The following is a 24,797-nucleotide window of genomic DNA, read 5'->3' as shown; positions in this document are numbered from 1 at the left end:
TGCGGCCCTTATCGGTGGTTGCGATCGATGGCCCGGCTGCGCCCCTCACTTCAAAGCGGCCCGGCCCTTATCTGCCGATCGCTATCGCCCTGTACCTCTGTCTTCCCCAGCCCTGTCTTCTACTCCGGTTCACAAGCTGATGGAGGCTTCAGGGTCCTAATGCCTGTCGTTTCCAGTGGGGTGGTGTGGTTTGAAACCTCTCTTCAACCGCCGTGGAATAACTGCCGCAGGGTAAGAACCTGACTCGTCGCCAGTGTTAAGTCTGTGAATTATTTAGTTAATTAAGACACAGACTAATGAGTAACAATAAAAACAGGTCTTTACTGGTTGGAGGTAGGGACTATACTGAATACAAGATTACTGCACAGTGCTTATATACCGGTGTGTTCACCCCCGGTATTACGTCTACAGCAGCCTGAGAAAGTAGTACATCTCTTAAGGTGGAACAGGCTTAAGCTCTCTTAAGGTGGAACAGGTTACATACACAACATATCTATCTTGTGATCTTGGAAACACTACACAGGCCCCTTTGAGCAGTGGTGACAGTCTCTCTTCAGATCTTCATTACAGCAATCACTTCTGAGTCCATTATATAAGCAGCTATTATTTTTACTGCCTTGAAATATTCACCTTCTCCCCAGGAGTCCTCCTCAGAAACAGAATTATGCAATTATCCTAAGGCAGGCACCTCCAATCAGCACAGAGCTTCTTCCCTAGAACAGCTTCAAGAGCACCATGTTGTCCTCAGCAGCTCCCAGGCCTGGTGCTATCAAGCTGTGTATCCCTAGTGTTCCTGGATCTAGTCCTTTGAAGCAAATTATCTTACTGCAGCATGATCCTCGCTACACATCATTAAAAGCCACACTGGCAGTCAGACCTGGTTTACCTGAACTATTTGGAAATTCCCAATTTTTTATTCAGATTGCAAATCAACAAATTAATGAAACAACAATAAAAAAATTGCTGAAACAGGCTAAAATATTCTCAACTATTTTAAATGTTTTTGAAAGTATTAAAAAGCTCAGTTGCAGTTTAAAAATTTAGAACTGTTTATTTCACATGCCTCAGCATTATGAATAGTGTTTAACATGACTAGCCCCATTTCAAATCAGGGTTTAAAATGATGTTATTGCATCTCCTTGTATGTTGAAGTGCTGGTGAGCCGAGCATGCATTGTTAACAAACAGACACAACAACCAGCTAGTGATATATTCAACAATGCAGCCTCTGCTCAGTGTATTCAGAGGTACAATGTTGTAAGATTCAGAGGACAGAGGTTTAACAGCTCATAAGGAATTAGAGGCTGGTCTCACAGGGGGTCATTTTAACTTTGGGCGATATTGTAAAATGGGTGATATTGAATTAGCCCATTATACACTCCGCCTGATTTTCCTTTCGATTGAAGTCAAATGGGAAGTCAATCTGATATTAAAATTACCCCTCCCGGCTGCAAAACATGACATGCTGATAGTTTAACAAACTGAGGCCAATGGAGGATTAGATGATTGATCATTCAGATTCAGAGTGCAATTATAGTAAAAATGATTGGTAAATGGAGAAAATCATTCTGATTCCCAGATATTTGGTTTAACTGGTCAAGGTTAAACCAGATCACTCTGTATATGACTACTGCCAAGGAATCCAGGAGAACTATACTATTGCAGAAGGGTTTGGGTGGCACTTAGAATGATCTGTCACCCAATTTTCTTTTTTGTTTGGCTGTGCTACCATCATTAGAGTCATAGAGTTTTACAGCACAGAAAGAGGCCCTTCGGCCCATCGTGTCTGCGCCGCCCATCCATCCCTGTCCAGTCTAATCCCATTTTCCAGCATTTGGTCCATAGCCTTGTATGCAATGGCATTTCAAGTGCTCATCCAAATGCTTCTTGAATGTTGTGAGGGTTCCTGCCTCTACCACCCTTTCAGGCATTGAGTTCCACATTCCAACCACCCTCTGGGTGAAAAAGTTCCTCCTCAAATCCCCTCTAAATCTCCTGCCCCTTACCCTGAATCTATGCCCCCTTGTTATTGACCCCCCTACTAAGGGGAAAAGTTCCTCTTTGTCTACCCTATCTATGCCCCTCATCATTTTGTACACCTCAATCAGGTCCCCCCTCAGCCTTCTTTGCTCCAAGGAAAACAACCCCAGCCTGTCCAGCCTCTCTTCATAGCTGAGGCGCTCCATCCCAGGTAACATCCTGGTGAATCTTCTCTGCACCCTCTCCAAAGCAATCACATCCTTCCTATAGTGAGGCGACCAGAACTGCACACAGTACTCCAGCTGTGGCCTCACCAGCGTTTTGTACAGCTCCATCATCACCTCCCTGCTCTTATATTCTATGCCTCGGCTAATGAAGGCAAGTATCCCATATGCCTTTTTAACCACCTTATCTACCTGTTCCGCTGCCTTCAGGGATCTATGTACATGTACACCAAGGTCCCTCTGACCCTCTGTACTTCCTAGGGTCCTACCACTCATTGTGTATTCCCTTGCCTTATTTGTCCGTCCAAAATGCATCACCTCGCACTTTTCAGGGTTAAATTCCATTTGCCACTTTTCCGCCCATCTGACCAACCCGTTTATATCGTCCTGTAGCCTGAGGCTTTCCTCCTCACAATTTACCACCCCACCAATTTTCGTGTCATCTGCGAACTTACTGATCATACCTTTTACATTCTCATCCAAATCATTTATGTAGATCACAAACAACAAGGGACCCAGCACCGATCCCTGAGGTACCCCACTGGACACAGGCTTCCAGTCACAAAAGCAACCTTCGGCCATCACCCTCTGCCTCCTGCCACTCAGCCAGTTTATGATCCAACGCGCCAAGGCACCCTGGATCCCATGGGCTCTTACCTTCTTGACCAGTCTCCTATGCGGGACTTTGTCAAAAGCTTTACTGAAGTCCATGTAAACCACATCCACAGCATTTCCCTCATCCACCCCCCTAGACACCCCCTCGAAAAATTCAATCAGATTTGTCAGACATGATTTACCCTTGACAAAGCCATGCTGACTATCCCCGATTAATCCTTGCCTCTCCAAGTGGAGACTAATTTTGTCCCTCAGAATTTTTTCCAATAATTTCCCTACCACAGATGTTAGGCTCACTGGCCTGTAATTCCCTGGTTTATCCCTGCTACCCTTCTTGAATAATGGTACTACGTTAGCTGTTCTCCAGTCCTCTGGTACATCCCCTGTGGCCAGAGAGGTTCTGAAAATTTGTGTCAGAGCCCCTGCAATCTCCTCCTTTGCCTCCCACAGCAGCCTGGGATACATCTCGTCTGGGCCTGGGGATTTATCCACTTTTTGGCCTGCTAAAACCGCTAGCACCTCCTCCCTCTCGATGCTAATATGTTCAAGTATGTCACAGCCCCCTTGCCCGATTTCTATGTCTGCATCGTCTTTCTCCATAGTGAACACAGATGCAAAAAATTCATTTAAAACCCCGCCTACATCATCTGGCTCTACACACAGATTGCCACTTTGGTCCCTAATGGGCCCTACCCTTTCCCTGGTTATCCTCTTGCCCTTAATATACTTATAAAACATCTTAGGATTTTCCTTTATTTTGCTCGCCAGTGTTATTTCATGGCCCCTCCTCGCCCTCCTAATTTCTTTTTTAAGTATGCCCCTGCATTTTTTATACTCCTCTAGGGCTTCTTCCGTCTTTAGTCTTTTGTAACTGCCAAAAGCCCCCCTTTTATTTCTAATGCATTTTTGTATATCCCTTGTCATCCAAGGTTCCCTTTGCTTGTTGGTCCCACCCTTGACCTTTACAGGAACATGTTGGCGTTGTATTCTCTCTATTTCCCTTCTGAAAGTCTCCCACTGTTTTGATGCGGATTTTCCTATAAGTAGCTGCTCCCAGTCCAATTTGGCCAGATCCTGCCTTATCATATTAAAATCGGCCTTCCCCCAATTTAGAACCCTTATTTCCGGGCCGTCTTTGTCTTTTTCCATGACCACCTTAAATCTCACCGAATTGTGGTCACTGTCGCCAAAATGCTCTCCTACTGACACTTCCACCACTTGCCCGGCTACATTCCCCAGAATTAGGTCCAGTACCGCCCCCTCTCTTGTAGGACTTTCTACATGTTGGCTCAAAAAGCTCTCCTGGATGCACTTTAAGAATTCTGCACCCTCTAAGCCTTTCACACTCTGACTATCCCAATTTATATTGGGGAAGTTGAAATCCCCCACTATTATTACCCTATTATTTTCGCACTTTTCTGAGATTTGCCTACATATCTGTTCCTCTATCTCCCCCTGACTGTTTGGGGGCCTATAGTACACTCCCAGCAAAGTGCTTGCCCCCTTTTTGTTTTTAAGTTCTACCCATATGGCCTCATTAGAGGAACCCGCTAATATATCATCCCTCCTTACAGCAGTAATTGACTCCTTAATTAATATTGCAACACCCCCTCCCCTTTTACACCCCCCTCTGTCTCGCCTGAAGATTCTATACCCCGGAATATTGAGCTGCCAGTCCTGACCCTCCCTCAACCATGTCTCCGTGATAGCAACAATATCGTACTCCCATGTGTTCAACAACAACTTCAGTTCATCCACCTTATTTGCAAGACTCCTTGCATTAAAATAAATGCCTTCCAGCCCTGCCATATTCTCTTTTGCCTTCACATATTTGCTTTGCCTTCCCAGCTGACTTGTTTTTCCCTCTGTATTTGGCTGTAAATCACCCCCTACTATAGCTCCACTCTGTACCCCATCCCCCTGCCAAGTTAGTTTAAACCCCCCCCAGCAGTGCTAGCAAACCTCCCCGCAAGGATATTGGTTCCCCTCTGGTTCAGGTGTAAACCGTCCGACTTGTACAAGTCCCACCTTTCCCAGAAGCAGACCCAGTGATCCAGGAAACTAAAGCCCTCCCCCCTGCACCATCCCTTTAGCCACGCATTCATCTGTTCTATCTTCCTATTCCTATACTTACTAGCACGTGGCACCGGGAGTAATCCAGAGATTACAACCCTTGAGGTCCTGCTCTTTAATCCTTCACCTAGCTCCCTAAATTCTTGCTGCAGGACCTCATCCCTCTTTTTACCTATGTCGTTGGTACCAATGTGGACCACGACCACTGGCTGTTCACCCTCCCCCTCCAGAATGCCCTGCAGCCGCTCAGTGACATCCTTGACCCTGGCACCAGGGAGGCAACAAACCATCCTGGATTCACGTCTACGGCCACAGAAATGCCTATCTGTTCCCCTTACTATAGAATCCCCTACCACTATTGCTCTCCCACTCTTTTTCCCCCCTTCCTGGGCAGCAGGAGCACCGCCAGTGCCAGGAAGTTGGCTGCTGCTGCCTTCCCCTGGTGAGTCATCCCCCTCAACAGTATCCAAAGCGGTATACTTGTTTGAAAGGGGGATGTCCGCAGGGGTTCCCTGCACTACCTGCCTGCCTTTGTTGCTCCGCCTGATGGTCACCCCCTGTGCTGCCCTACCCTGAGGCGTGAACAACTCGCTAAACGTGCTATCCACGAGCCTCTCAGCATCGCGTATGCTCCAAAATTCATCCACCCGCAGCTCGAGCGCCACAATGCGGTCTACAAGTAGCTGCAGCTGGATGCATTTCCCGCACACATGGTCGCCAGGGACACTGGCAGCGTCCCTGATTTCCCACATAGAGCAGGAGGAGCAGAACACGGGTCTGAGCTCTCCTGCCATGACTTACTCCTTTAATTAATCTAAAAATTTATTCAATACCCCAGTTACAGGTATACTCTAGGGCGCTTTATTTACCAACTGTCCTCACCACAACAGAGCCCCTAGAAATTTAACACCACAGAATTCAAGCTTGTAATGAAAAGAGAGAAATACTCACCAACCAATCACTTACCTGCTCCCTGGTGACGTCACACCCCGATTACTTTTTACCTCCCTGCAACTACCGAGCTCACAGACTGGAGTTTGGTATGTCTCTCCTGGCCTCGCTGCCGCTTTTATACCTCGCCGCCGAGTCTCCCACAGGTCCCGCCTCTCGCTGCCTGCCGCCGCTGCTCTGAGGCCTCTCCTGGCCTCGCTGCCGCTTTTATACCTCGCCGCCGAGTCTCCCACAGGTCCCGCCTCTCGCTGCCTGCCGCCGCTGCTCTGAGGCCTCTCCTGGCCTCGCTGCCGCTTTTATACCTCGCCGCCGAGTCTCCCACAGGTCCCGCCTCTCGCTGCCTGCCGCCGCTGCTCTGAGGCCTCTCCTGGCCTCGCTGCCGCTTTTATACCTCGCCGCCGAGTCTCCCACAGGTCCCGCCTCTCGCTGCCTGCCGCCGCTGCTCTGAGGCCTCTCCTGGCCTCGCTGCCGCTTTTATACCTCGCCGCCGAGTCTCCCACAGGTCCCGCCTCTCGCTGCCTGCCGCCGCTGCTCTGAGGCCTCTCCTGGCCTCGCTGCCGCTTTTATACCTCGCCGCCGAGTCTCCCACAGGTCCCGCCTCTCGCTGCCTGCCGCCGCTGCTCTGAGGCCTCTCCTGGCCTCGCTGCCGCTTTTATACCTCGCCGCCGAGTCTCCCACAGGTCCCGCCTCTCGCTGCCTGCCGCCGCTGCTCTGAGGCCTCTCCTGGCCTCGCTGCCGCTTTTATACCTCGCCGCCGAGTCTCCCACAGGTCCCGCCTCTCGCTGCCTGCCGCCGCTGCTCTGAGGCCTCTCCTGGCCTCGCTGCCGCTTTTATACCTCGCCGCCGAGTCTCCCACAGGTCCCGCCTCTCGCTGCCTGCCGCCGCTGCTCTGAGGTCTCTCCTGGCCTCGCTGCCGCTTTTATACCTCACCGCCGAGTCTCCCACAGGTCCCGCCTCTCGCTGCCTGCCGCGATTGGTTTGTTTCCTTCATAATATTTCAACCCAATACTCAGGGAACCTTAGTATTCTTAAGCAGAAGCAGAGTCCAGTATGGGCTGGGCAGGACTCAGCTTTTTTACCATCTTTCTATAGTTAAAAACACATAGGAAACAGAGCAATGTGGTGTACAGTACACAACCACTGTATCATGGAAAGGGGGGTGGAGGATGGATTCCACTACTGCTCACATTATAATTTCAGACACATCCATGTTGAGGTATTGAGTGTGCTTCCTTCCAAGGACAGACAGAAAACTTATTTTTGCCACTTTTCTCTTGTGCATCTCCAAGTTTCTGAGCACTACTAGCAAAGGTTGTGGTAAAGAAACTCCAGTCACCCTCTCTGCCAAAGTTCGTGTGTGGCCCAAGAAAATTGGGGAAAAGTAAGATTAACCACAACATAACTTTTAGGTGGCCAATTGCACATGGGAAGTAAATGAAAAAAAACAAAAGGCCAGAAACCATTGACAGCTCTATGTTTTAAGACTTCTTGCTGAAGGAAAGTTGAGAAATTATGTGATTGTAACTTTTCCATGCTCAAGATACAGCACATTAGTCATTACTATTTCTTGTGACTCTGTTATTTAGAAGTTGCAAGGTGAAATAAGCTGCAAATAAATCTACCACACCACTGCTGGGACACCACTATTTTCTACGTATTGTATCATGAGGGACAAATTGAATATGTTCATGAAATTATACTTTGCTGCAATGAAATCTTATCTGCACTACCCCTCATCACTTCAAACCAGCTCACCTATCATTAGAGTAAATAATAAACAGCTTATATACTCTCGAGTTATATGTGGAGAGTGCATTTGATAATGTACACATTATTTTCACATCAAATTGTATCTTTATTTATTACCCTAGGACAGAAACAAATGATATTTAACATTCTGGATTTGTTAAGATACTGTGGAATCCACACACTATTCATGGATATCTTTTAACATTTAAAAATAAAATGACCTTTCAACATTTAGCAATGAATGCACCAATGATTTAATGTCATATGTGCCAACTTTTTTATTAAACCAAACACACCTGATTAACAGGAGATGTAGCTTTGAATAAGAAGCTGGGTATAGAATCAATTATCTCAATTCGAAACTAAAAGCATTGCTCATTTTTATTGTAAAAATAACATGCATTTTAAATCTACAATTTGCAAATGTCCTGTTTTATTTTGTTCATGTACTTTTGCTATGTGTCCTTGACAGGTGCCTAATGCATTCATAAATACATGCTGCCAAGTCATGTCTAAGCATAAGCCTTTGCTCTAGAATTTATACTCTTCAAGGGGAAAGGCAGAAAGAAACAGAAAGACAAAAAATGTTTTGGTGAATAACTTACACAAAATGGTTACCATGATGGTTCTATTTATTTTAAAATCTTGTGTCTGTCTTTGTATTATTGTATGGTTATGTATTTTGTTGCAGTGAGTCTCCAATGCTGCTGATGGGTTCACATTAACCACATGGTATCATGGACCAGATTCTACCACTAGTCCATGCTAACCATATGACACCAGATAGTTGGAATAACATTTTTATTGCATTTTAAACCATGATAATTCCCTGCATCCCTATCCATTAATCAGCCACCCAAATATGGTTCAGCTCCTTCCTATCGGGATTGTTTTAAGCACTCCAGCATCAGCTCTGCTCCTTCGCTCCCCATGAGGACATCAGCTGTATTCCCTCCTTCACAGTAGCTTTAAGGAGCAACCAGTCCCTTTGGTCCAGGCTACACATCTGCCACTTAACATGCCCCTTTGCCCTGTTGCCACCACTATCCCTGGCCCTGTACATCAGTCCCTGCACCATGCTCACCAGCTCTCTTATGCTCTCCCAGCCCTACATTGCAGCACACTCAGATTATCCTGCCCAATGCCAGTACAGACCCGATGCCTCGTAATGAAACATGAGTTCTTCCTTGTTCATGCCTGGTGCTGACAGGCCCATTTCCTTTGGCACTCTTCTGCCTCACTGTTCAGCTCCATCCTCTCCAGAAGCAACACCTCTCTCCCAGTCCTAAGCTCCCATCATATTGCAGCAGACCACTGATGTGCAAGTACCGATCAGGACTGCAGCTTGAACAACTGTGACAGGAAGACTGTGCGTCCCACAGTCGAAATACATTCCAGCCCAAACGTACTCTCTCTAACAATCCAGGCCCCAAGCCCCACTCTGCAGGGCTTGGGCAGGCGGTTCATTAAAGCTGCCAAAAAGATCAAGAAAACCGGCATCTAGCTCACAAACGGCACAGAAGCATCATAATGCACCAAACATGAGTTTACTCAATCTTCTTAGCGCAATAACGGCATGAGCGCTAAAGATAACGAGGAAATTCAGGACCAATGTTTTTCCTGTTTCTCACCAAGTTTCTAATTTCTTCCCCTCCTTTCCAGCTAGGGTATGGGTCCATAGGTGCAAGCATCTTTCTGCTGCCTCATCAAAGTGGCCATTCATGAAGGGTGAGCTTGGACAGTGTTGTTGGATTTCTTGGTGATGGGAGGCATCATGACTGAGCCCAATCCTATCTTCGCCCAATATCTACATTTATGCACTTTCCAACAACTGCATGTGTCAATGTGAAGGTAGTTATATGTTAGTGGAATCAAATCAGCTGAGGCTTATTAGGATCATGTTTTTAATAAAATCTCAAAAATGATCAGTGAGAGGAGCTTCCTTCACATTTGCCGGTGCTGAATTGGAATAAACATTTCACGGGTAAACAAATCATGTTCTGCCTACTGCTCCTCAGTACAATCAAAGATTAATAAAGGATGGTTAAAGTTCTACAAAAATCTGTACTTAGAGTTTAATTCCTCTTTTGGTCACTGTTAACATTTTCCTTTACTTACCCTAAGCTTTCTGACGCTCAGACAAGGATCATTAAAGAAGCTCTCAGTGTCTGCGATTTGAATGTCTGCTTTCTCCAGTTCACTGGTCAGATCATTCCTCACCTGTCATCACAGAAGAGAGAAAGAAGGTTGGTATCAAATTTACAAAGAACTGCTGAATCCTTATTATTAGGTTTTCATACAGTGCACACACTTGGATTAATGTTTCAGTATCCTTTCCCAAGTCAAAGCCAGGAAAAAGATTTACCAGATCAGCAATGCTTTGAAACAACTATCTTTTACAAAATGCAACCATATCTCTTCAATTATCAACGTGTTCATCATCTGAACTGGCATTACGTGCTACATTGCAAGGGAGATTCTGTGATCATGGAACAACGCCTTTCAAGACTATAAAGACAGAATTACTTTTTTAAATGTTAAGGATTTACTTTCTCTTGCTGTGATAAACTTCCACAGATGCCAATACCTCATGCATATCACCATTCCTCACATGAGTCTTGACAGTATCAGCAGGCTGTTCAACTATGCAGAGTATTATGGGTGAACCTGGCCCAAGCACATGCACTTTCTGACACAAGTTATGGATAGCAGTTAAGATCTGGAGTCCTGAGGGACCTTTTTCATTGCTACATCAGGGCTGCTGTAGCCAATCACGGTGCACTCTGCTGTTGCCCTGGCTGAGAACAGTTAACCCAGTAAAGACCAGGGAATGAACTTGCTGCTCATTGTGTCTCAGTACCACACTGATTGATAGATTTACCCAATAACTCTTTCAACTAGCTTAAAGGCATTGAGCCATAACTTGCAACCCCTATGGGTGCGTACGAGGGGCGCATGTGCCCGTAGGGGCAGCGCAAGTTCCAGGTTTAGGCATGCGAAGTGCATGTGCTAAAACCCGGAACTTGTGATCTGTCAAGAAGATCCTCTGCATCCCCAGGAGATGGGCCTCTGCGGGCGGAGAGTTGGGTTATTTGCTGAACTTTTTGCCCAGCGAATGCCCGTGAAATTCTTACGCCTGATAAAAGTAGCCTGCTTTTACCAGTGAAAGACATTTAAAAAACAGAAAAATAACATTTTTCCAATAATTTATACATTTAAAAACCTGTGAAATAAGGTAAGTTTATTTTTAGCCCCTTTAAAATATGTAATTTTAGTTTTCAAATAATTAAATTCTTGTTTTAAATATTTCATTAAATGCCATTTTGATTAATTTAAATGTGATTTTTTTTTAAATTTACTTGAAGTGTACATGTATTTTTGGGGGTATGCCCATTCGTACTTATGAGGATTCCATACATACAGAATCTCCAAAAGCATGAATGGGGATTCCTTTCATTCATTGGTTGGGCTGGCCCACATTATCCTAGGGGCGCTTGTGAACCGCGTGCGCCCCTGGGATATGTGGGCCTCTATGCTAATTTTTTGCTGGTCGGAGTCATCTGCGGGAAGCCTCTGACCACAAATACAGGCCCATGATTTTTTTTTTATATTCGTTTATAGGATGTGGGCATCACTGGCAAGGCCAGCATTTATTGCCCATCCCTAGTTGCCCTTGAGAAGGTGGTGGTGAGCCGCCTTCTTGAACTGCTGCAGTCTGTGTGGTGAAAGTACTCCCACAGTGCTGTTAGGGAGGGAGTTCCAGGATTTTGACCCAGCGACGGAAGGAATGGCGATATATTTCCAAGTCAGGATGGTGTGTGACTTGGAGGGGAACTTGGAGGTAGTGGGGTTCCCATGTGCCTGCTGCCCTTGTCCTTCTAGGTGGAAGAGGTCGCGGGTTTGGGAGGTGCTGCCGAAGAAGCCTTGGCGAGTTGCTGCAGTGCATCTTGTAGATGGTACACACTGCAGCCACAGTACGCCGGTGATGGAGGGAGTGAATGTTTAAGGTGGTGGATGGGGTGCCAATCAAGCGGGCTGCTTTGTCCTGGATGGTGTCGAGTTTCTTGAGTGTTGTTGTAGCTGCACTCATCCAGGCAAGTGGAAGCATTCCATCACACTCCTTACTTGTGCCTTGTAGATGGTGGAAAGGCTTTGGGGAATCAGGAGGTGAGACACTCGCTGCAGAATACCTAGCCTCTGGCCTGCTCTTGTTGCTAGTATTTATGTGGCTGGTCCAGTTAAGTTTCTGGTCAATGGTGACCCCCAGGATGTTGATGGTGGGGGATTCGGTGATGGTAATCCCATTGAATGTCAAGGGGCGGTGGTTAGACTCTTGCTTGTTGGAGATAGTCATTGCCTGGCACTTCTGTGGTGCGAATGTTACCTGCCACTTATCAGCCCTAGCCTGAACGTCGTCCAGGTCTTGTTGCTTGTGGGCATGGACTGCTTCATTATCTGAGGAGTTGTGAATGGCACTGACCACTGTGCAGTCATCCGTCTTGATGTCAAGGGCAGTCACTCTCACCTCACCTCTGGAATTCAGCTCCTTTGTCCATGTTTGGACCAAGGCTGTAATGAGGCCAGGAGCCGATTGGTCTTGGCGGAACACAAACTGGGCTTCAGTTATTGGTGAGTAAGTACCACTTGATAGCATTGTTGAATGACACCTTCCATCACATTGCTAATGATTGAGAGTAGACTGATGGGGCGCTAATTGGTCGGATTGGATTCGTCCTGCTTTTTGTGGACAGGACATACCTGGGCAGTTTTCCACATTGTCAGATAGATGCCAGTGTTTTAGCTGTATTGGAACAGCTTGACTAGAGGTGCGGCTAGTTCTTGAGCACAAGTCTTCAGCACGATAACCGGGATGTTGTCAGGGCCCATATCCTTTGCTGTATCCAGTGCACTCAGCCGTTTCTTGATATCACGTGGAGTGAATCGAATTGGCTGAAGACTGGCTTCTGTGATGGTGGGGACCTCAGCCTCCTCCTCCAGTTAGTTGTTTAATGGTCCACCACCATTTACGACTGGATGTGGCAGGACTGCAGAGCTTTGATCTGATCTGATCTGTTGATTGTGGGATTGCTTAGCCCTGTCTATAGCATGCTGCTTCCGCTTTTTAGCATGCATGTAGTCCTGTGTTGCAGCTTCCACAGGTTGGCACCTCATTTTTATGTACGCCTGGTGCTGCTCCTGGCATGCTCTTCTACACTCCTTATTGAACCAGGGATGGTCCCCTGGCTTGATGGTAATGGTGGAGTGAGGGATATGCCAGGCCATGTGGTGGAACACAATTTTGCTGCTGCTGATGGCCCACAACACCTCATGGATGTCCAGTTTTGAGCTGCTAGATCTGTTCTGAATCTATCCCATTTAGCACAGTGGTAGTGCCACACAACACGATGGAGGGTGTCCTCAATGTGAAAACGGGACTTTGTCTCCACAATGACTGTGCGGTGGTCACTGCTACCAATACTGTCATGGACAGTTGCATCCGTAGCAGGTAGAATGTTGAGGACGAGGTCAAGGAGGTTTTTCCCTAGTGTTGATTCTCTCACCACCTGTCACAGGCCCAGACTGGCAGCTATGTCCTTCAGGACTCAGCCAGCTCGGTCAGTAGTGGTTCTACTAAGCCACTCTTGGTGATGGACATTGAAGTCCCCCACCCAGAGTACATTCTGTGCCCTTGCTACTCTCAGTGCTTCTTCCAAGTGGTGTTCAACATGGTGAGGTACTGATTCATCAGCTGAGGGAGGGCGGTAGGTGGTAATCAACAGGAGGTTTCCTTGCCCATGCTTGACCTGAAGCCATGAGACTTCATGGTGTTCGGAGTCAATGTTGAAGCCTCCCATGACTAGTCCTTCCCGACTGTATACCACTGTGCTGCCACCCCTGGTGGGTCTGACCTGCCGGTGGGACAGGGCGTACCCAGGGATGATGTTTGATATGCAACTTTTGCAAAATGTTTGAGTGTAACAGCAGGTCAAGAATTAACTTTCTTTTCTTTACCCTTGGCCCCTCCTCTTCATCAACAAACTATGGCTTGATGACATCACCCGCAGACATTGGATCAGCTTACAAATAACACTGACGACAATCAACTCTATCTCTCCACCATCTCTTGAGATATTTTTCTACATTAAGGTCCATATAAATGCAAGTTGTTTCTTTGAAGTGTAATGACTGAAGTATTTATCTAAATATATATATTATTAATATCAGGGTTTTTAAACAAACTGTATTCACAAAGTTAAAAAGGACATTGAGACAATAAGTGGTTAAAATGTTTATGAGCTAAACTTTGATATTGTTTCATAGATTCTAAATAATAAGCAATTCATTGCATTCTCTCAGCAATTACCCCCACCCACTGAGTTGGGAAGTCTGTGTTTCTTTCTGGTTTTAAAGAGAGAGGGATAAAACAAATAGAGACAACGACACAGGCAGGAAGTTAAATCCAGCAAAGGTTGCAAAGTCAATCAGGCTCTGAACAGAAAGCCACAAAAACAAGCTTTGGCAGGCTCAGAAGTTTAACATACAGGAGTTTAATTAGGAGTTATTTTGTTTCTGGCAAGTAAGATGACCCATTGATAGTGGAGGTAGTTGTGGGAGGCGGGGGTGGGGGAGCATAGTATGTTCATTATTTTGTATTATTACACCAGCATCAAAGCTTTGACCACACTCGATCAGCTCCGATGGATGGGCCACATCGTCCACATGCCCGATATGAGACTCCCAAAACAAGCGCTCTAATCGGAGCTCCGACACAGCAAGAGAGCCTCAGGTGGGCAGAAGAAACGCTTCAAGGACACCCTCAAAGCCTCCTTGAAAAAGTGTAACATCCCCACCGACACCTGGGAATCCCTGGCCCAAGACCGCACGAAGTGGAGGAGAAGCATCCGGGAAGGCACCGAACACCTCAAGTATCTTTGCCGGGAGCAAGTGGAAGCCAAGCGCAAACAGCAGAAGGAGCGCACGTCAACCCAAGCACCCCACCCACCCGCCCCTTCAAAAACCTGCAAGGGGACATAGACAGGCTAAGTAAGTGGGCAGAGATTTGGCAGATGGAATACAATACTGGAAAGTGTGAGGTTATGCACTTTGGCAGGAAAAATCGTAGAGCAAGTTATTATCTTAATGGCAAGAAACTGGAAAGTACTGAAGTACAAAGGGATCTGGGGGTCCTGGTGCACGAAACTCAAAAGGTTAGTATGCAGGTGCAGCAAGTGATTAAGAAGGCCAATGGAATGTTGGCTTTCATTGCTAGGGGGATAGAATATAAAAATAGGGAGGTATTGCTTCTGTTGTACAAGGTATTGGTGAGACCGCACCTGGAATACTGCATACAGTTTTGGTGTCCATACTTAAGAAAAGACATACTTGCTCTCGAGTCAGTACAAAGAAGGTTCACTCGGTTAATCCCGGGGATGAGGGGATGGACATATGAGGAGAGGTTGAGTAGATTGGGACTCTACTCATTGGAGTTCAGAAGAATGAGAGGCGATCTTATTGAAACATATAAGATTGTGAAGGGGTTGGATCGGGTGGATGCGGGGAGGATGTTCCCGATGACGGGTGAAACTAGAACTAGGGGGCATAGTCTTAGAATAAGGGGCTGCTCTTTCAAAACTGAGATGAGGAGGAACTACTTCACTCAGAGGGTGGTAGGTCCATGGAATATGCTGCCCCAAAAAGCTGTAGAAGCTACATCATTACATAAATTTAAAACAGAAATAGACAGTTTCCTAGAAGTAAAGGGAATAAAGGGTTATGGGGAGCGGGCAGGAATTTGGACATGAGTCTAGGTTCGGATCGGTCATGGCCCTGTGAGTAGCGGAGCGGGCCCAGGGGCCGTGTAGCCTGATCCTGCTCCGATTTCGTGTGTCTAATTCTGTTAGATTCAGGAGATGGTTCTGTGATAGTAGATTGGCGGTTAGGATCAGATTAGCCATGATCTTATTGAATGGCGGAGCAGGCTCAAGGGGCCGATTGGCCTACTCCTGCTCCTATTTCTTATGTTCTTATGTTCTTATGTTACACCTATGAATGAGACTGTAGGTCCCGCATTGGACTCATCAGTCACCTGAGAACTCATTTTTAGTGTGGAAGCAAGTCATCCTTGGTTCCGAGGGACTTCCTAAGAAGATTACATTAAGACAATTTGTACTGAGGTGACTCTGATCATAATTTTTGCTGTACATCTTCCCTCACTGTGAAATAAAGCAGCTTAACAAGTGGCATCCGGCCTCATCTCACCAAACGCTTGATCAAAGAGGTAGGTTTTAAGCAATGTCTTAAAGGAGGAGGGAGAGGTGGAGAGGCAAAGAAGTTTGAGGAGGGAATTCCAGAGCTTAGGGTCTAGTTGACTGAAGGCACGGCTACCAATGGCAGGGTGAAAGAGTGAAAGAAGTGAAGGATGCACAAGAGGGCAGAGTTGGAGTAACGCAGAGTTCTTGGAGGGTTGTAGAGCAATACACTGTAAACAGTGGTCTGCCTTCAAAGAGGTACACGTGTGAAAAATGCAAATACCCAACTCAGATCACATGGGACTCCCATTGTTACACCTCTGGGCTCAGCTTTTGTAGAGTTAGACATTGAACAGAATGGGAACACCCCCAAATGTTAAGACACTCAGATCACTATGGGAATGAATAGCATAGCTGTACCCAAGAGAATATCTAGAGCAAGACCTTAAACTTGTAATAGTACATGATAAATACTGAATATTTTATAGTAGTATAATTCATTGGAGCTCAGCATTAACCTCCCCAATAGAACATGCCACTATATTTCATAAATTTCTAAAAATCAGATTGCTTATTACTCTCTTTCAAATGAAGTCCAGAATAGCTATTTTCAAATAACTATGCATGTATGATTGTCTACTGCTTGGATGCCATGGAATATGCCTTATAAATTGGGTAAATTACACTGCACTGGGTTGCCCCAATGTAGGGTAATTTACCCAATTTATTTTATGACACAAATTCCATGGCATCTGATCAATATTATAAAAAGTTAGGCCTACTTGTAGAGGCAATATGAAGGACATTTGGATATTTCTTCCAGTCCCATTGATTAGCCACTCTCTACAGAGGTGAAGCTTCAGCTAAATAGTCACTTAATAAAAGGAATAACACATATACGTTGTAGCAACACAAGGTTTAATGTTGAATTTTGTTTACATTTTGACTCACAAATTTGCTCAACTCAATCATAAATATTAAAGGAGAACTTAGATAACTTTATATGGGTAGAGACTGATAACAGAGGGTGTTTTCACAAGATCGGTAACTTATACACAATGACATCAGAAGTGAGATGGGATTAGCACTGCAACAGCAATTGTTCGGCTCAGCATTTACTAGGCTTGTCTGTTGTCAGTACAATTTATTTGTAACTTGTTTTGGCAATATAGGATTCTAATGCCTTTCATTTACTTTAATTTAGTGTTTACATGGCCTGTGTTTCAAATTGTGCGACACACAAGGTTTGGCTCATATATATTGATGGTGTTATTAAATAAGTCGGTTCTAGTAAGTGTGAGGTAAAATTTAGATTTAGAAAGTTACAACATTATTATGCAATTTCAAAATCCAGTGTATTTAGTAGGGATGCAAGAAGTAATTTTTTAACCTTGCCGCAGTGGGAGCCTCATTTGCTGAGAGTACATATCGGATGCATGGTGCACACAATTTTCCAAACAAAATGGTTGGAAAATTATAGGCAGTTCATGCCCAAATTTTATATTTGTGTTTTAGTGGATGAGAATTTGAATTCAGTTCTTTTAAAATCTGGAAATAAAAAGGTGATTTCAATAAAAGTGACCATGAAGCTGTTGGGTTGTTGTAGAACCCCAACTGGTTCACTAATGTCCTTTAGGCAAGGAAACCTGCCATCCTTACCCGGCCTGACTTGTGTGTGACTCAAGTCCCACACCAACGTAGTTGCTCTTAACTGCCCTCTGAAGTGGCCTAGCAAGCCACTTAGTTGTATCTATACTGTTACAAAGAATAATAACAAGAATTAAAAAAACAGACGAGTTCAATGCTCCAGCCAATGCCCTCTCTTAGGCTCGCACAGCTGAACACACATTCAGCAGCAGGAAGGACCCCCCACCAACACTATTTAAAGGGATCATCAACTACTTACAGGTTAGTTGTTGGTTGATTTCTTCTAGCTGTTGCTATGATTCTACAAGTGTTTGGTGCTTTCTAAAGTTGTTTCAAGTTGCAAAAGTCTACAGGGAATGGTGTGGCGCAGGAGCTGAAGGTTTTGTGCTGACTTTAAGGTTTCTGCACAAACCAGTTGCTCCCAGACATGGGTGCACTAGAAGGCATTCCCCTTGGAATACAGCATGTTTGGGGGAATGAACAGAGGCCACACAAAGCAGGACCATTTGCTGGAAGAGGGAGGAGGAGGAGATTGAGACGGGCTCGCAGCAGGAAGTGATATCCGCCCAGGGTTTCAGGGAGCAATTCTCCTACCTGAACCTCAGCGAGGAACAATGGCCCCGATTTTCGGCCTGTGTGGGGAATGGTCGGATTTCCCCAAATGTGGGGTTTCTGACACACATAAAAAAGTGTCAGCCAGCTCCACGCAATTTTCCCTCAAGTGGCCAATTAATTCCCAGCATGTGGGAAGCCTTGCTAATTGTCCAATTCGAGTCAGAAATCCCCACACTATGATGTCATCATTCGTGGTGCTTTCAAAGTGTCCAGCAAGCTTCTCCACCTCTGCAGGCTTCTCAACCACTCTTGCACAATGGCAGAGGAGCCTGCACCAGCTGCTGCCAGTGGCAGAAGCCGAGCTGCCTTCAAATTCGACGAGGCTTCACTGCAGGCATTATTGGATGGGGTTAGGGCCCACAGGGTGGTCCTCTTCCCTAGGTCAGGGAGGAAGAGGCCTCCCACTGAGACCAATGCTGCATGGATGCAGGTGTCAGCAGATGCCAACTCGCTGGGAGTCACCAGAAGAACCTTGGCATTACATCTCTATCTCCTTCCTTTACACCCCACAGTACCATCCAGAGCCCCCGTCCTCACTGTGGAGGAGGAAGAGGCTGTGCAGCCAGACTCCTCATAGGAAGCTCCAAACTCTGAGGGCACAGCATCAGCAGAAGTAAGCGCACCCAGCACCAGCGCAGACACTCACACCTCGGGGGGACCTTCGGGACATAGAGTAGTGTTGTCACCTGGTGTTTCACTGCTCACAAGTGAGCCTCAGCAGATTCTGGAGACAGGGACAGCAGTGGAGAGTCCTCGTCGGAGGGCGCAGGACTCTGCCAGCTCAGCTCAGCTGTGTTGCATGACGACCCTCTGCCTCTGGGTCCATCCGCAAGAGAAGAGGTGATGGATCTCCATGCACAGATGCAGGAGTCTCTGGCAGGTTTTGGCCTAGAAATTCACTTTGGGGCAGCCAGCTCGCTCGCGCCCAAAAGTTAGCGCTGGGCGGGGAGGCATTAGCGCTCGCCAGATATTCGTCTTCTGCGCCCCAATTCGGAAGCGGGCGCTATACCAGGGTGTGCCCGCCTCCGCTTGGGGCGCTGCAACTGAATATCGGCGTGCTAGTTGCCGCAGCGCCACCCGCAGCGGAGCGGCAGGCTGCGGTACTGCAGGCCTTCCTCCCTCCGGAGCCCCGATCGCGAGTGCCGGCAAAAAAGCCCGGCACAACGGAGAAGTGCTGGGCTCGCGGAAAGCAGCCGGCAATGCCGCGGGGGGGGTGGTGGAGGAGGCCGGGGAAGGAGGTGCGGGCAGGCGGCCGCCGCAAAAGCAGCCGGCCGCACCTTCCGCTTTAAAGCGCCCCACTAAGGCTGCAGGACGGCCCCGTTTTCTGGTCGCTGTTTGCGGCCGCTTCGGCGGAGGCGGCCGCAACTAAATATGGGGATCGGCGCGGTTTCAGGGCGTTACCGGGGCACCGCGCACACCGATGACGTCATCAGTGCCGGCGCAGCGCTAACGGCTACCGCCGCCATTAACGCTGCACTCAATTTCCGCGCTACCAACCCTGCCGGCGCAGAAGACCTCTTTAGGCGCTAAGTGGGCGCAAGGCCCACTGAATTTCTAGGCCTTTGTCTCCAGGGTCGCTGCGAGTGCTGAGCAAATGGAGGAGTCTATAGCGACCATGAGCAGAGCCTTTGTGGAGTCATTGGCGCATAAACGCATCACCATGGAAAGGTTGGCAACCTCCATGCAGGAGATAACTCGCCAGGGTACGGAAAACATGGTGAGTGCTCATAAGAGAATGACATCTCTTGAGGAGCGATGGCCATCTGTTGAACAGAGAAATCAGATCTTCATGGAAGTCCTTCTGAGTAGGACTGCCAGTGCAGAAACGGGTCCCACTGGCCCCCTAAAGCGCAGCAAGGTGCTCTCAAGCCACTTCCAAGCGCTGGCCCCTTCTGGCCTGTGCAGCTTCAGGTGAGTGAGCAGCAGCCTGGTGCTCCTGGTGCTCATCCTGCTGTTCCTGGTTCTGCTCCTGCCGCCTCTGCTGTTGGAGATCCTCTAATGCCAGGTGTAATGATATCAGCAAATAGAGATGGTATTTGCCTGTTTGATTATGATGCCTTATCAGCATGTTTGTATGAATTGATTACTTATGCCTGACCAGCAGAGGTCATGTGAGAGACAAGCAGTTTGGTTTAGTTTCGGTTTCATTCTAGATGCATCACAAGCATCGTGTCTCCTGTAAAAGCTGTATAAAAGAGTTGAACAAGCTTTAGATTAAAAGTCATTCTCTTTCATAAATGTCTCGTCATTGAACCCACAAAGAAATCAATACACCAGGAAGGGAACGTCCCAAAGGCCTCCCATGCTTCTGGCAGATGCCTCCGTTGAGGGGGCGCTGAGTTAGGGTGGTGAGGGGGCTTCCCAGGAGCTCACACTGGAGAAGTGTGTGAGGCTCCAACTTTCTGCAGCTGCTCCTAAGGCTTCAAAAAGCTCCCCCAAGCCTTGATCAACAAGGTCCTGCAGCCTGCAAATGCTGCCTATTTAAATCTCTTCAGCCCTCAGCGACCTGCTGCTGCAAGCAAGCAAGCCAACTGTTTTCACGCCAGCTCTCAGCAGCGGGGTTCCCCGCAGGCGGGTTTCAGGTGGGGAAAGCCCCAAAGTCGCAACGGCACGGGAAAATCCACTTCAACAAGCAGATAATTGCTTGTTAGTGCTCCGACGACCAGTCCCGCCAGCGGCGGCCGGGACTGAAGCGGGGCGCGCGGAAACGGCAGTCCGAAAGTCGGACGGGGCGGGGAATCAGGCGGGGGGGGTCCCAACCCGCTTTTTCGCCGATTTTCGGCCCCCGGCCGCTTGAAAATCCGCCCGACGGCGGCCAGAAAATCGGGGCCAATGTGTCAGACGTTTGTGCTTCAGTAAGGACGTCCTCACTGAAATCTGCCATCTGCTGCAGCCACAACTGCAAGCTTAGAGTAGGGCGAGGACTGCAATGCCAATGGCTGTGAAGGTGAGCATGGTGATGAATTTTTGTGTGTCTGACTCCTTCCAGGCTGGGTCTGGGGATATTTGCAACATCTCGCAGTTTGCCATCCATTGTTGTGTAAGGGAGCTCACTGGGGCTATCTATTCAAAGAGAGCTGACTACATTTCATTCTCTCTTGCCAGAGAGCAGCAGGCGGAGCGAGCACACGCTCGGACTGCAGACTTCCCCATGGTGCAAAGTGCTATTGACTGCACGCACATCACTTTGCGGGCTCTGCATGTCAACTCTTCCCTATACCGGAACCGAAAGAGATTCCACTCCCTCAACGTGCAGCTGGTGTGTGACCATAGGCAGCGCATCATGCCCGGTATCCTGGCAGCAGTCATGATGCTTTCATTTTGCAGCAGTCCGCTGTACCTGCTGCATTTGAGCCACCATGGCAAACCAAAGGGTGGCTTCTGGGCAACAAGAGCTATCTGCTCACGATATGGCTGATGAGTCCGGTATGTGACCTATGCACACATGCGCAGCATGCATACAATGAAAGCCATGCTGCCACACAAAATGTGATAGAGCTGACCATTGGCATGCTGAAACAATGCTTCCGCTGACTGGACCACTCTGGAGGAGTCCTGCAGTACTCGGCAGAACGGGTGTCAAGATTTGTCGTGGTCTGCTGCATGCTGCACAACCTCGCCATTATGAGGGGGCAGTTCTTGCCATCAGCTATACGGTGAGCAGCTGAGGAATGGGAGCATGATTAGGAGCAGGAGGAGGAAGAGGAAGGGAGGAGGTAACCTAGAGAGCTCCTTTCCGCCCGGTTTGTCCGTGAACAAGTGCAATACCAATAACAGCAACCCCAATTCCCCATTCACCACAGTCCCACACCTTACCTTCCCTCTGTCACTGACCATCACAGTGGCCACAATGCAAAAATAAAAGCCACCACAAAATAAACATTCCAAACCAAATTTATAAATCAAAGCATGCCATATTGCATACAAAAGTCAACTAATCACCCATATGCATCCTCTTAGTGCCTGTCTTCCATGAGCCTTTGCCTGTTCTAGTGCTCCTACGCAGTGCTACCCCAGTGGCTGCAGCATGGCTGGTGGAAGGCTGCTGACATTCAGTGGAGGAGACTGCAGATGGCCTTGGAGGACGACCTCGAGCAGCCCTGGACCTAGAAGGCCTCGCTGCGGGCTGCACTATGTCAGCTTGGGCGTCAGCAATCTGAGCTATCTGACTGACAAGGGCACTGGCAGAGTGGCAGGGGGTGGGAGGACGCATGCTGTCTTCCTGAGAGAGGGCAGCAGGTTTGTGCACCATGAAGCCACGACCACTCCCTAGGATGGCACCTCAGCAACCATTCCGTTGTGCATACCCATCAGCAGTCTTCTATAGGCTGCCCCATCGAAGTCCTGATCGGAGTCCTCTGCAGCGGAACCCGTGTGCGACCTTGCCCTCCGGCAAGCTGGCATCTGTGCTATCCTTGCCCCTGCCCTGGCTGTGGGCCACTCGTGCCCGGTATCTCACCACGTGCAGATCCCACCTCTAATCTATCCTCTAAGATACGCATGATGGCAGTATCTGAGCTCATGGCTGTGAGTGTGAAATCAAGTGACAGTGCTGTGTCTTCATCATTACTGTCTTCTTGGTGTTCCACCACTGCCTGGCCAGGTTGCACCTATTGGGTATCTGAAAGGAAAAAGGCACAAAGATAAGGTTGTGGTGCGGGGAGTGGGGGAAAACTAAGCGGTGCATGCTCACACCATCTGCAGCTTGTAAATCAGAAGAGAGAGTGAAGGGAAAGTGGGATATGAGAAGGAGGATTAGGTATGAGGATACCATCATCATCGATGGTTTCAGTCCTGCTGCAGGCCACGGCCTCAACAATTGCTGTCCCAATAATGACCAATACCTTCTCCTTCATGGGGGTAAGGACATGCAGCCCCACCTGTCCCCCTACAGATAGTTCCTGCTGCCTCTGGTTGTGCACCACCTTGTCCTGCAAGAGAAAGGAAAGTGTATCAGTGAGTGTCATGCAATCTGTTTGGCTGATGTGGCTGTCATGGTTGAATAGCTGGCAGAGTGTGCAAGCTGTGAGATGTGAGTTTGAGGCTTGCAGCAGTGCTAAGTGTGGGAGGGTGAGCTGAAGCTATGAATGTGAGGTCTGAGTCCTGATTGATAGAGATTGTTGATAGGTGAGTGATGGGGGTGTGATGATTTGAGGAAAAAGAAAGTCTTGCATTTCTACAGCGTCTTTCATGCCCTCAGGATGTCCCAAAGTGCTTTATAGCCAATTAAGTACTTTTTTTTAAGTGTAGTCACTGTTGTAGTGTAGGAAACGTGGCAGCCAATTTGTGCACAGCAAGCTCCCACAAACAGCAACGTGATAATGACCAGATAATTTTTTTTTAAGTGATGTTGATTGAGGGATAAATATTGGCCAGGACAATAGAGATAACTCCCCTACCCTTCTTCGAAATAGTGCCATGGGACCTTTGACATCCACCTGAGAGGGCAGATGGGGCCTTGGTTTGACCTCTCATCTGAAAGACGGCACCTCCGACAGTGCAGCACTCCCTCAGCATTGCACTGGAGTGTCAGCCTAGATTTTTGTGCACATGTCTCTGGAGTGGCACAACCTTCTGACTCAGAGGCGAGAGTGCTACCAACTGAGCCATGGCTGACACATGAGCAGTGGCTGATGCTACTGGTGCAGTTGGTAGGATATGGCATTTGAGGTTGCATTCACTGACCTTGGTCACTCGTGTGAGGTCATTGAACTTCTTGCAGCACTGCATCCAAGTCCTCGGGGCTTGACTCCTGGCACTGACCTCCATGGCTATCTGCTACCATTGACTTTTGACCGTGTGTCTGGAGGGCCTCCTTCCCCCCATGTGGATACAGGACATCTCTCCTTCTTTCCACCTCCTCCGCCAAGACCTCCAGTGCAGTGTCCGAAAACCTTGGAGCCCGCTCTCTCCCCTGTTGTGCCATTTCTCATTCTTTCCCAGGTCAGATTCTCTTCAACCAGGATTCCCAGCACGTGCTCCAGCCACAATACACCTCCCCTTTAAGAAATGCAGGCTAGCATTAAGCAGTCCAGGCTAGCCTTAATTGGTGCTAGGCACTCACATACTGGCCCCCCTGCAGATGCGTCCAGGCAATGAACATCGCGGTTAGCGCTGGTTGGATACAGAGATCTTTCAAATGAGCAGGCAGCACGAAGTTGGCGTACTGCCTGCATTGCAATCAATGCATGCTGGTTAATTGCGCATCCATTTTCGGGGGCTATCCAACTTAGCCCCCATTATGTTAAGGTACAAAAGACCATGATCATGAGGAGGTGCTTGAGAAAAGAGGGCACTTATGTTAGCTTGGCTCAGTGGTAGCACTCTTATCTCGGAGTCAGAAGGTTGTTGGTTCAAATCCCATTTCAGTGCTTGAGTACTTTAGTACGGAGATGTTTTATTTTGGATGAGACATTAAACTAAGGCCACGTCTGCTTGTTAAAGTGGATGGAAATAATCACATGACAGCCCTAAACCACCATCATGGCAGTTTAACTGGCCATTTATCTCACTTTCTGTTTTCAGACCTTACTGTGTGCAAATTAGATGCCACAGTTCACTACAAAACAGTGACTACACTTCAAAAGTAATTCATTGGCTGTGAAGCGCTTCGGGATGTCCCGAGGACATGAAAAGCACTATTTACATGCAACCTTTTCTTTACCAGAGACAGAAGATAACCTTCAAAATCACAG

The 24,797-nt window shown here is 47.6% G+C and overlaps 1 protein-coding gene and 1 pseudogene across 2 annotated transcripts in view; one reads left to right on the top strand and one right to left on the bottom strand.

The window, feature by feature from the left end:
* The window catches only part of gabbr2 (gamma-aminobutyric acid (GABA) B receptor, 2), a 1,824,974-nt gene that overhangs the window by 654,475 nt on the left and 1,145,702 nt on the right, over positions 1 to 24,797 (bottom strand). For both annotated transcript variants that reach the window (XM_085988269.1, XM_085988271.1), the window contains exon 4: positions 9,710 to 9,811. In XM_085988269.1, coding sequence (XP_085844395.1) covers positions 9,710 to 9,811 — 102 coding nt within the window. The remainder of the gene's footprint in view (positions 1 to 9,709; positions 9,812 to 24,797) is intronic.
* LOC147117347 (uncharacterized) overlaps positions 21,462 to 24,797 on the top strand; it is a 44,713-nt pseudogene continuing 41,377 nt past the window's right edge.

The sequence above is a fragment of the Somniosus microcephalus genome, chromosome 5 (assembly GCF_052327205.1).
Source record: "Somniosus microcephalus isolate GS21.2 chromosome 5, FLI_Smic_1.0, whole genome shotgun sequence".
NCBI lineage: Eukaryota > Metazoa > Chordata > Chondrichthyes > Squaliformes > Somniosidae > Somniosus > Somniosus microcephalus.
This window is presented reverse-complemented; position numbering and strand designations above follow the sequence as displayed.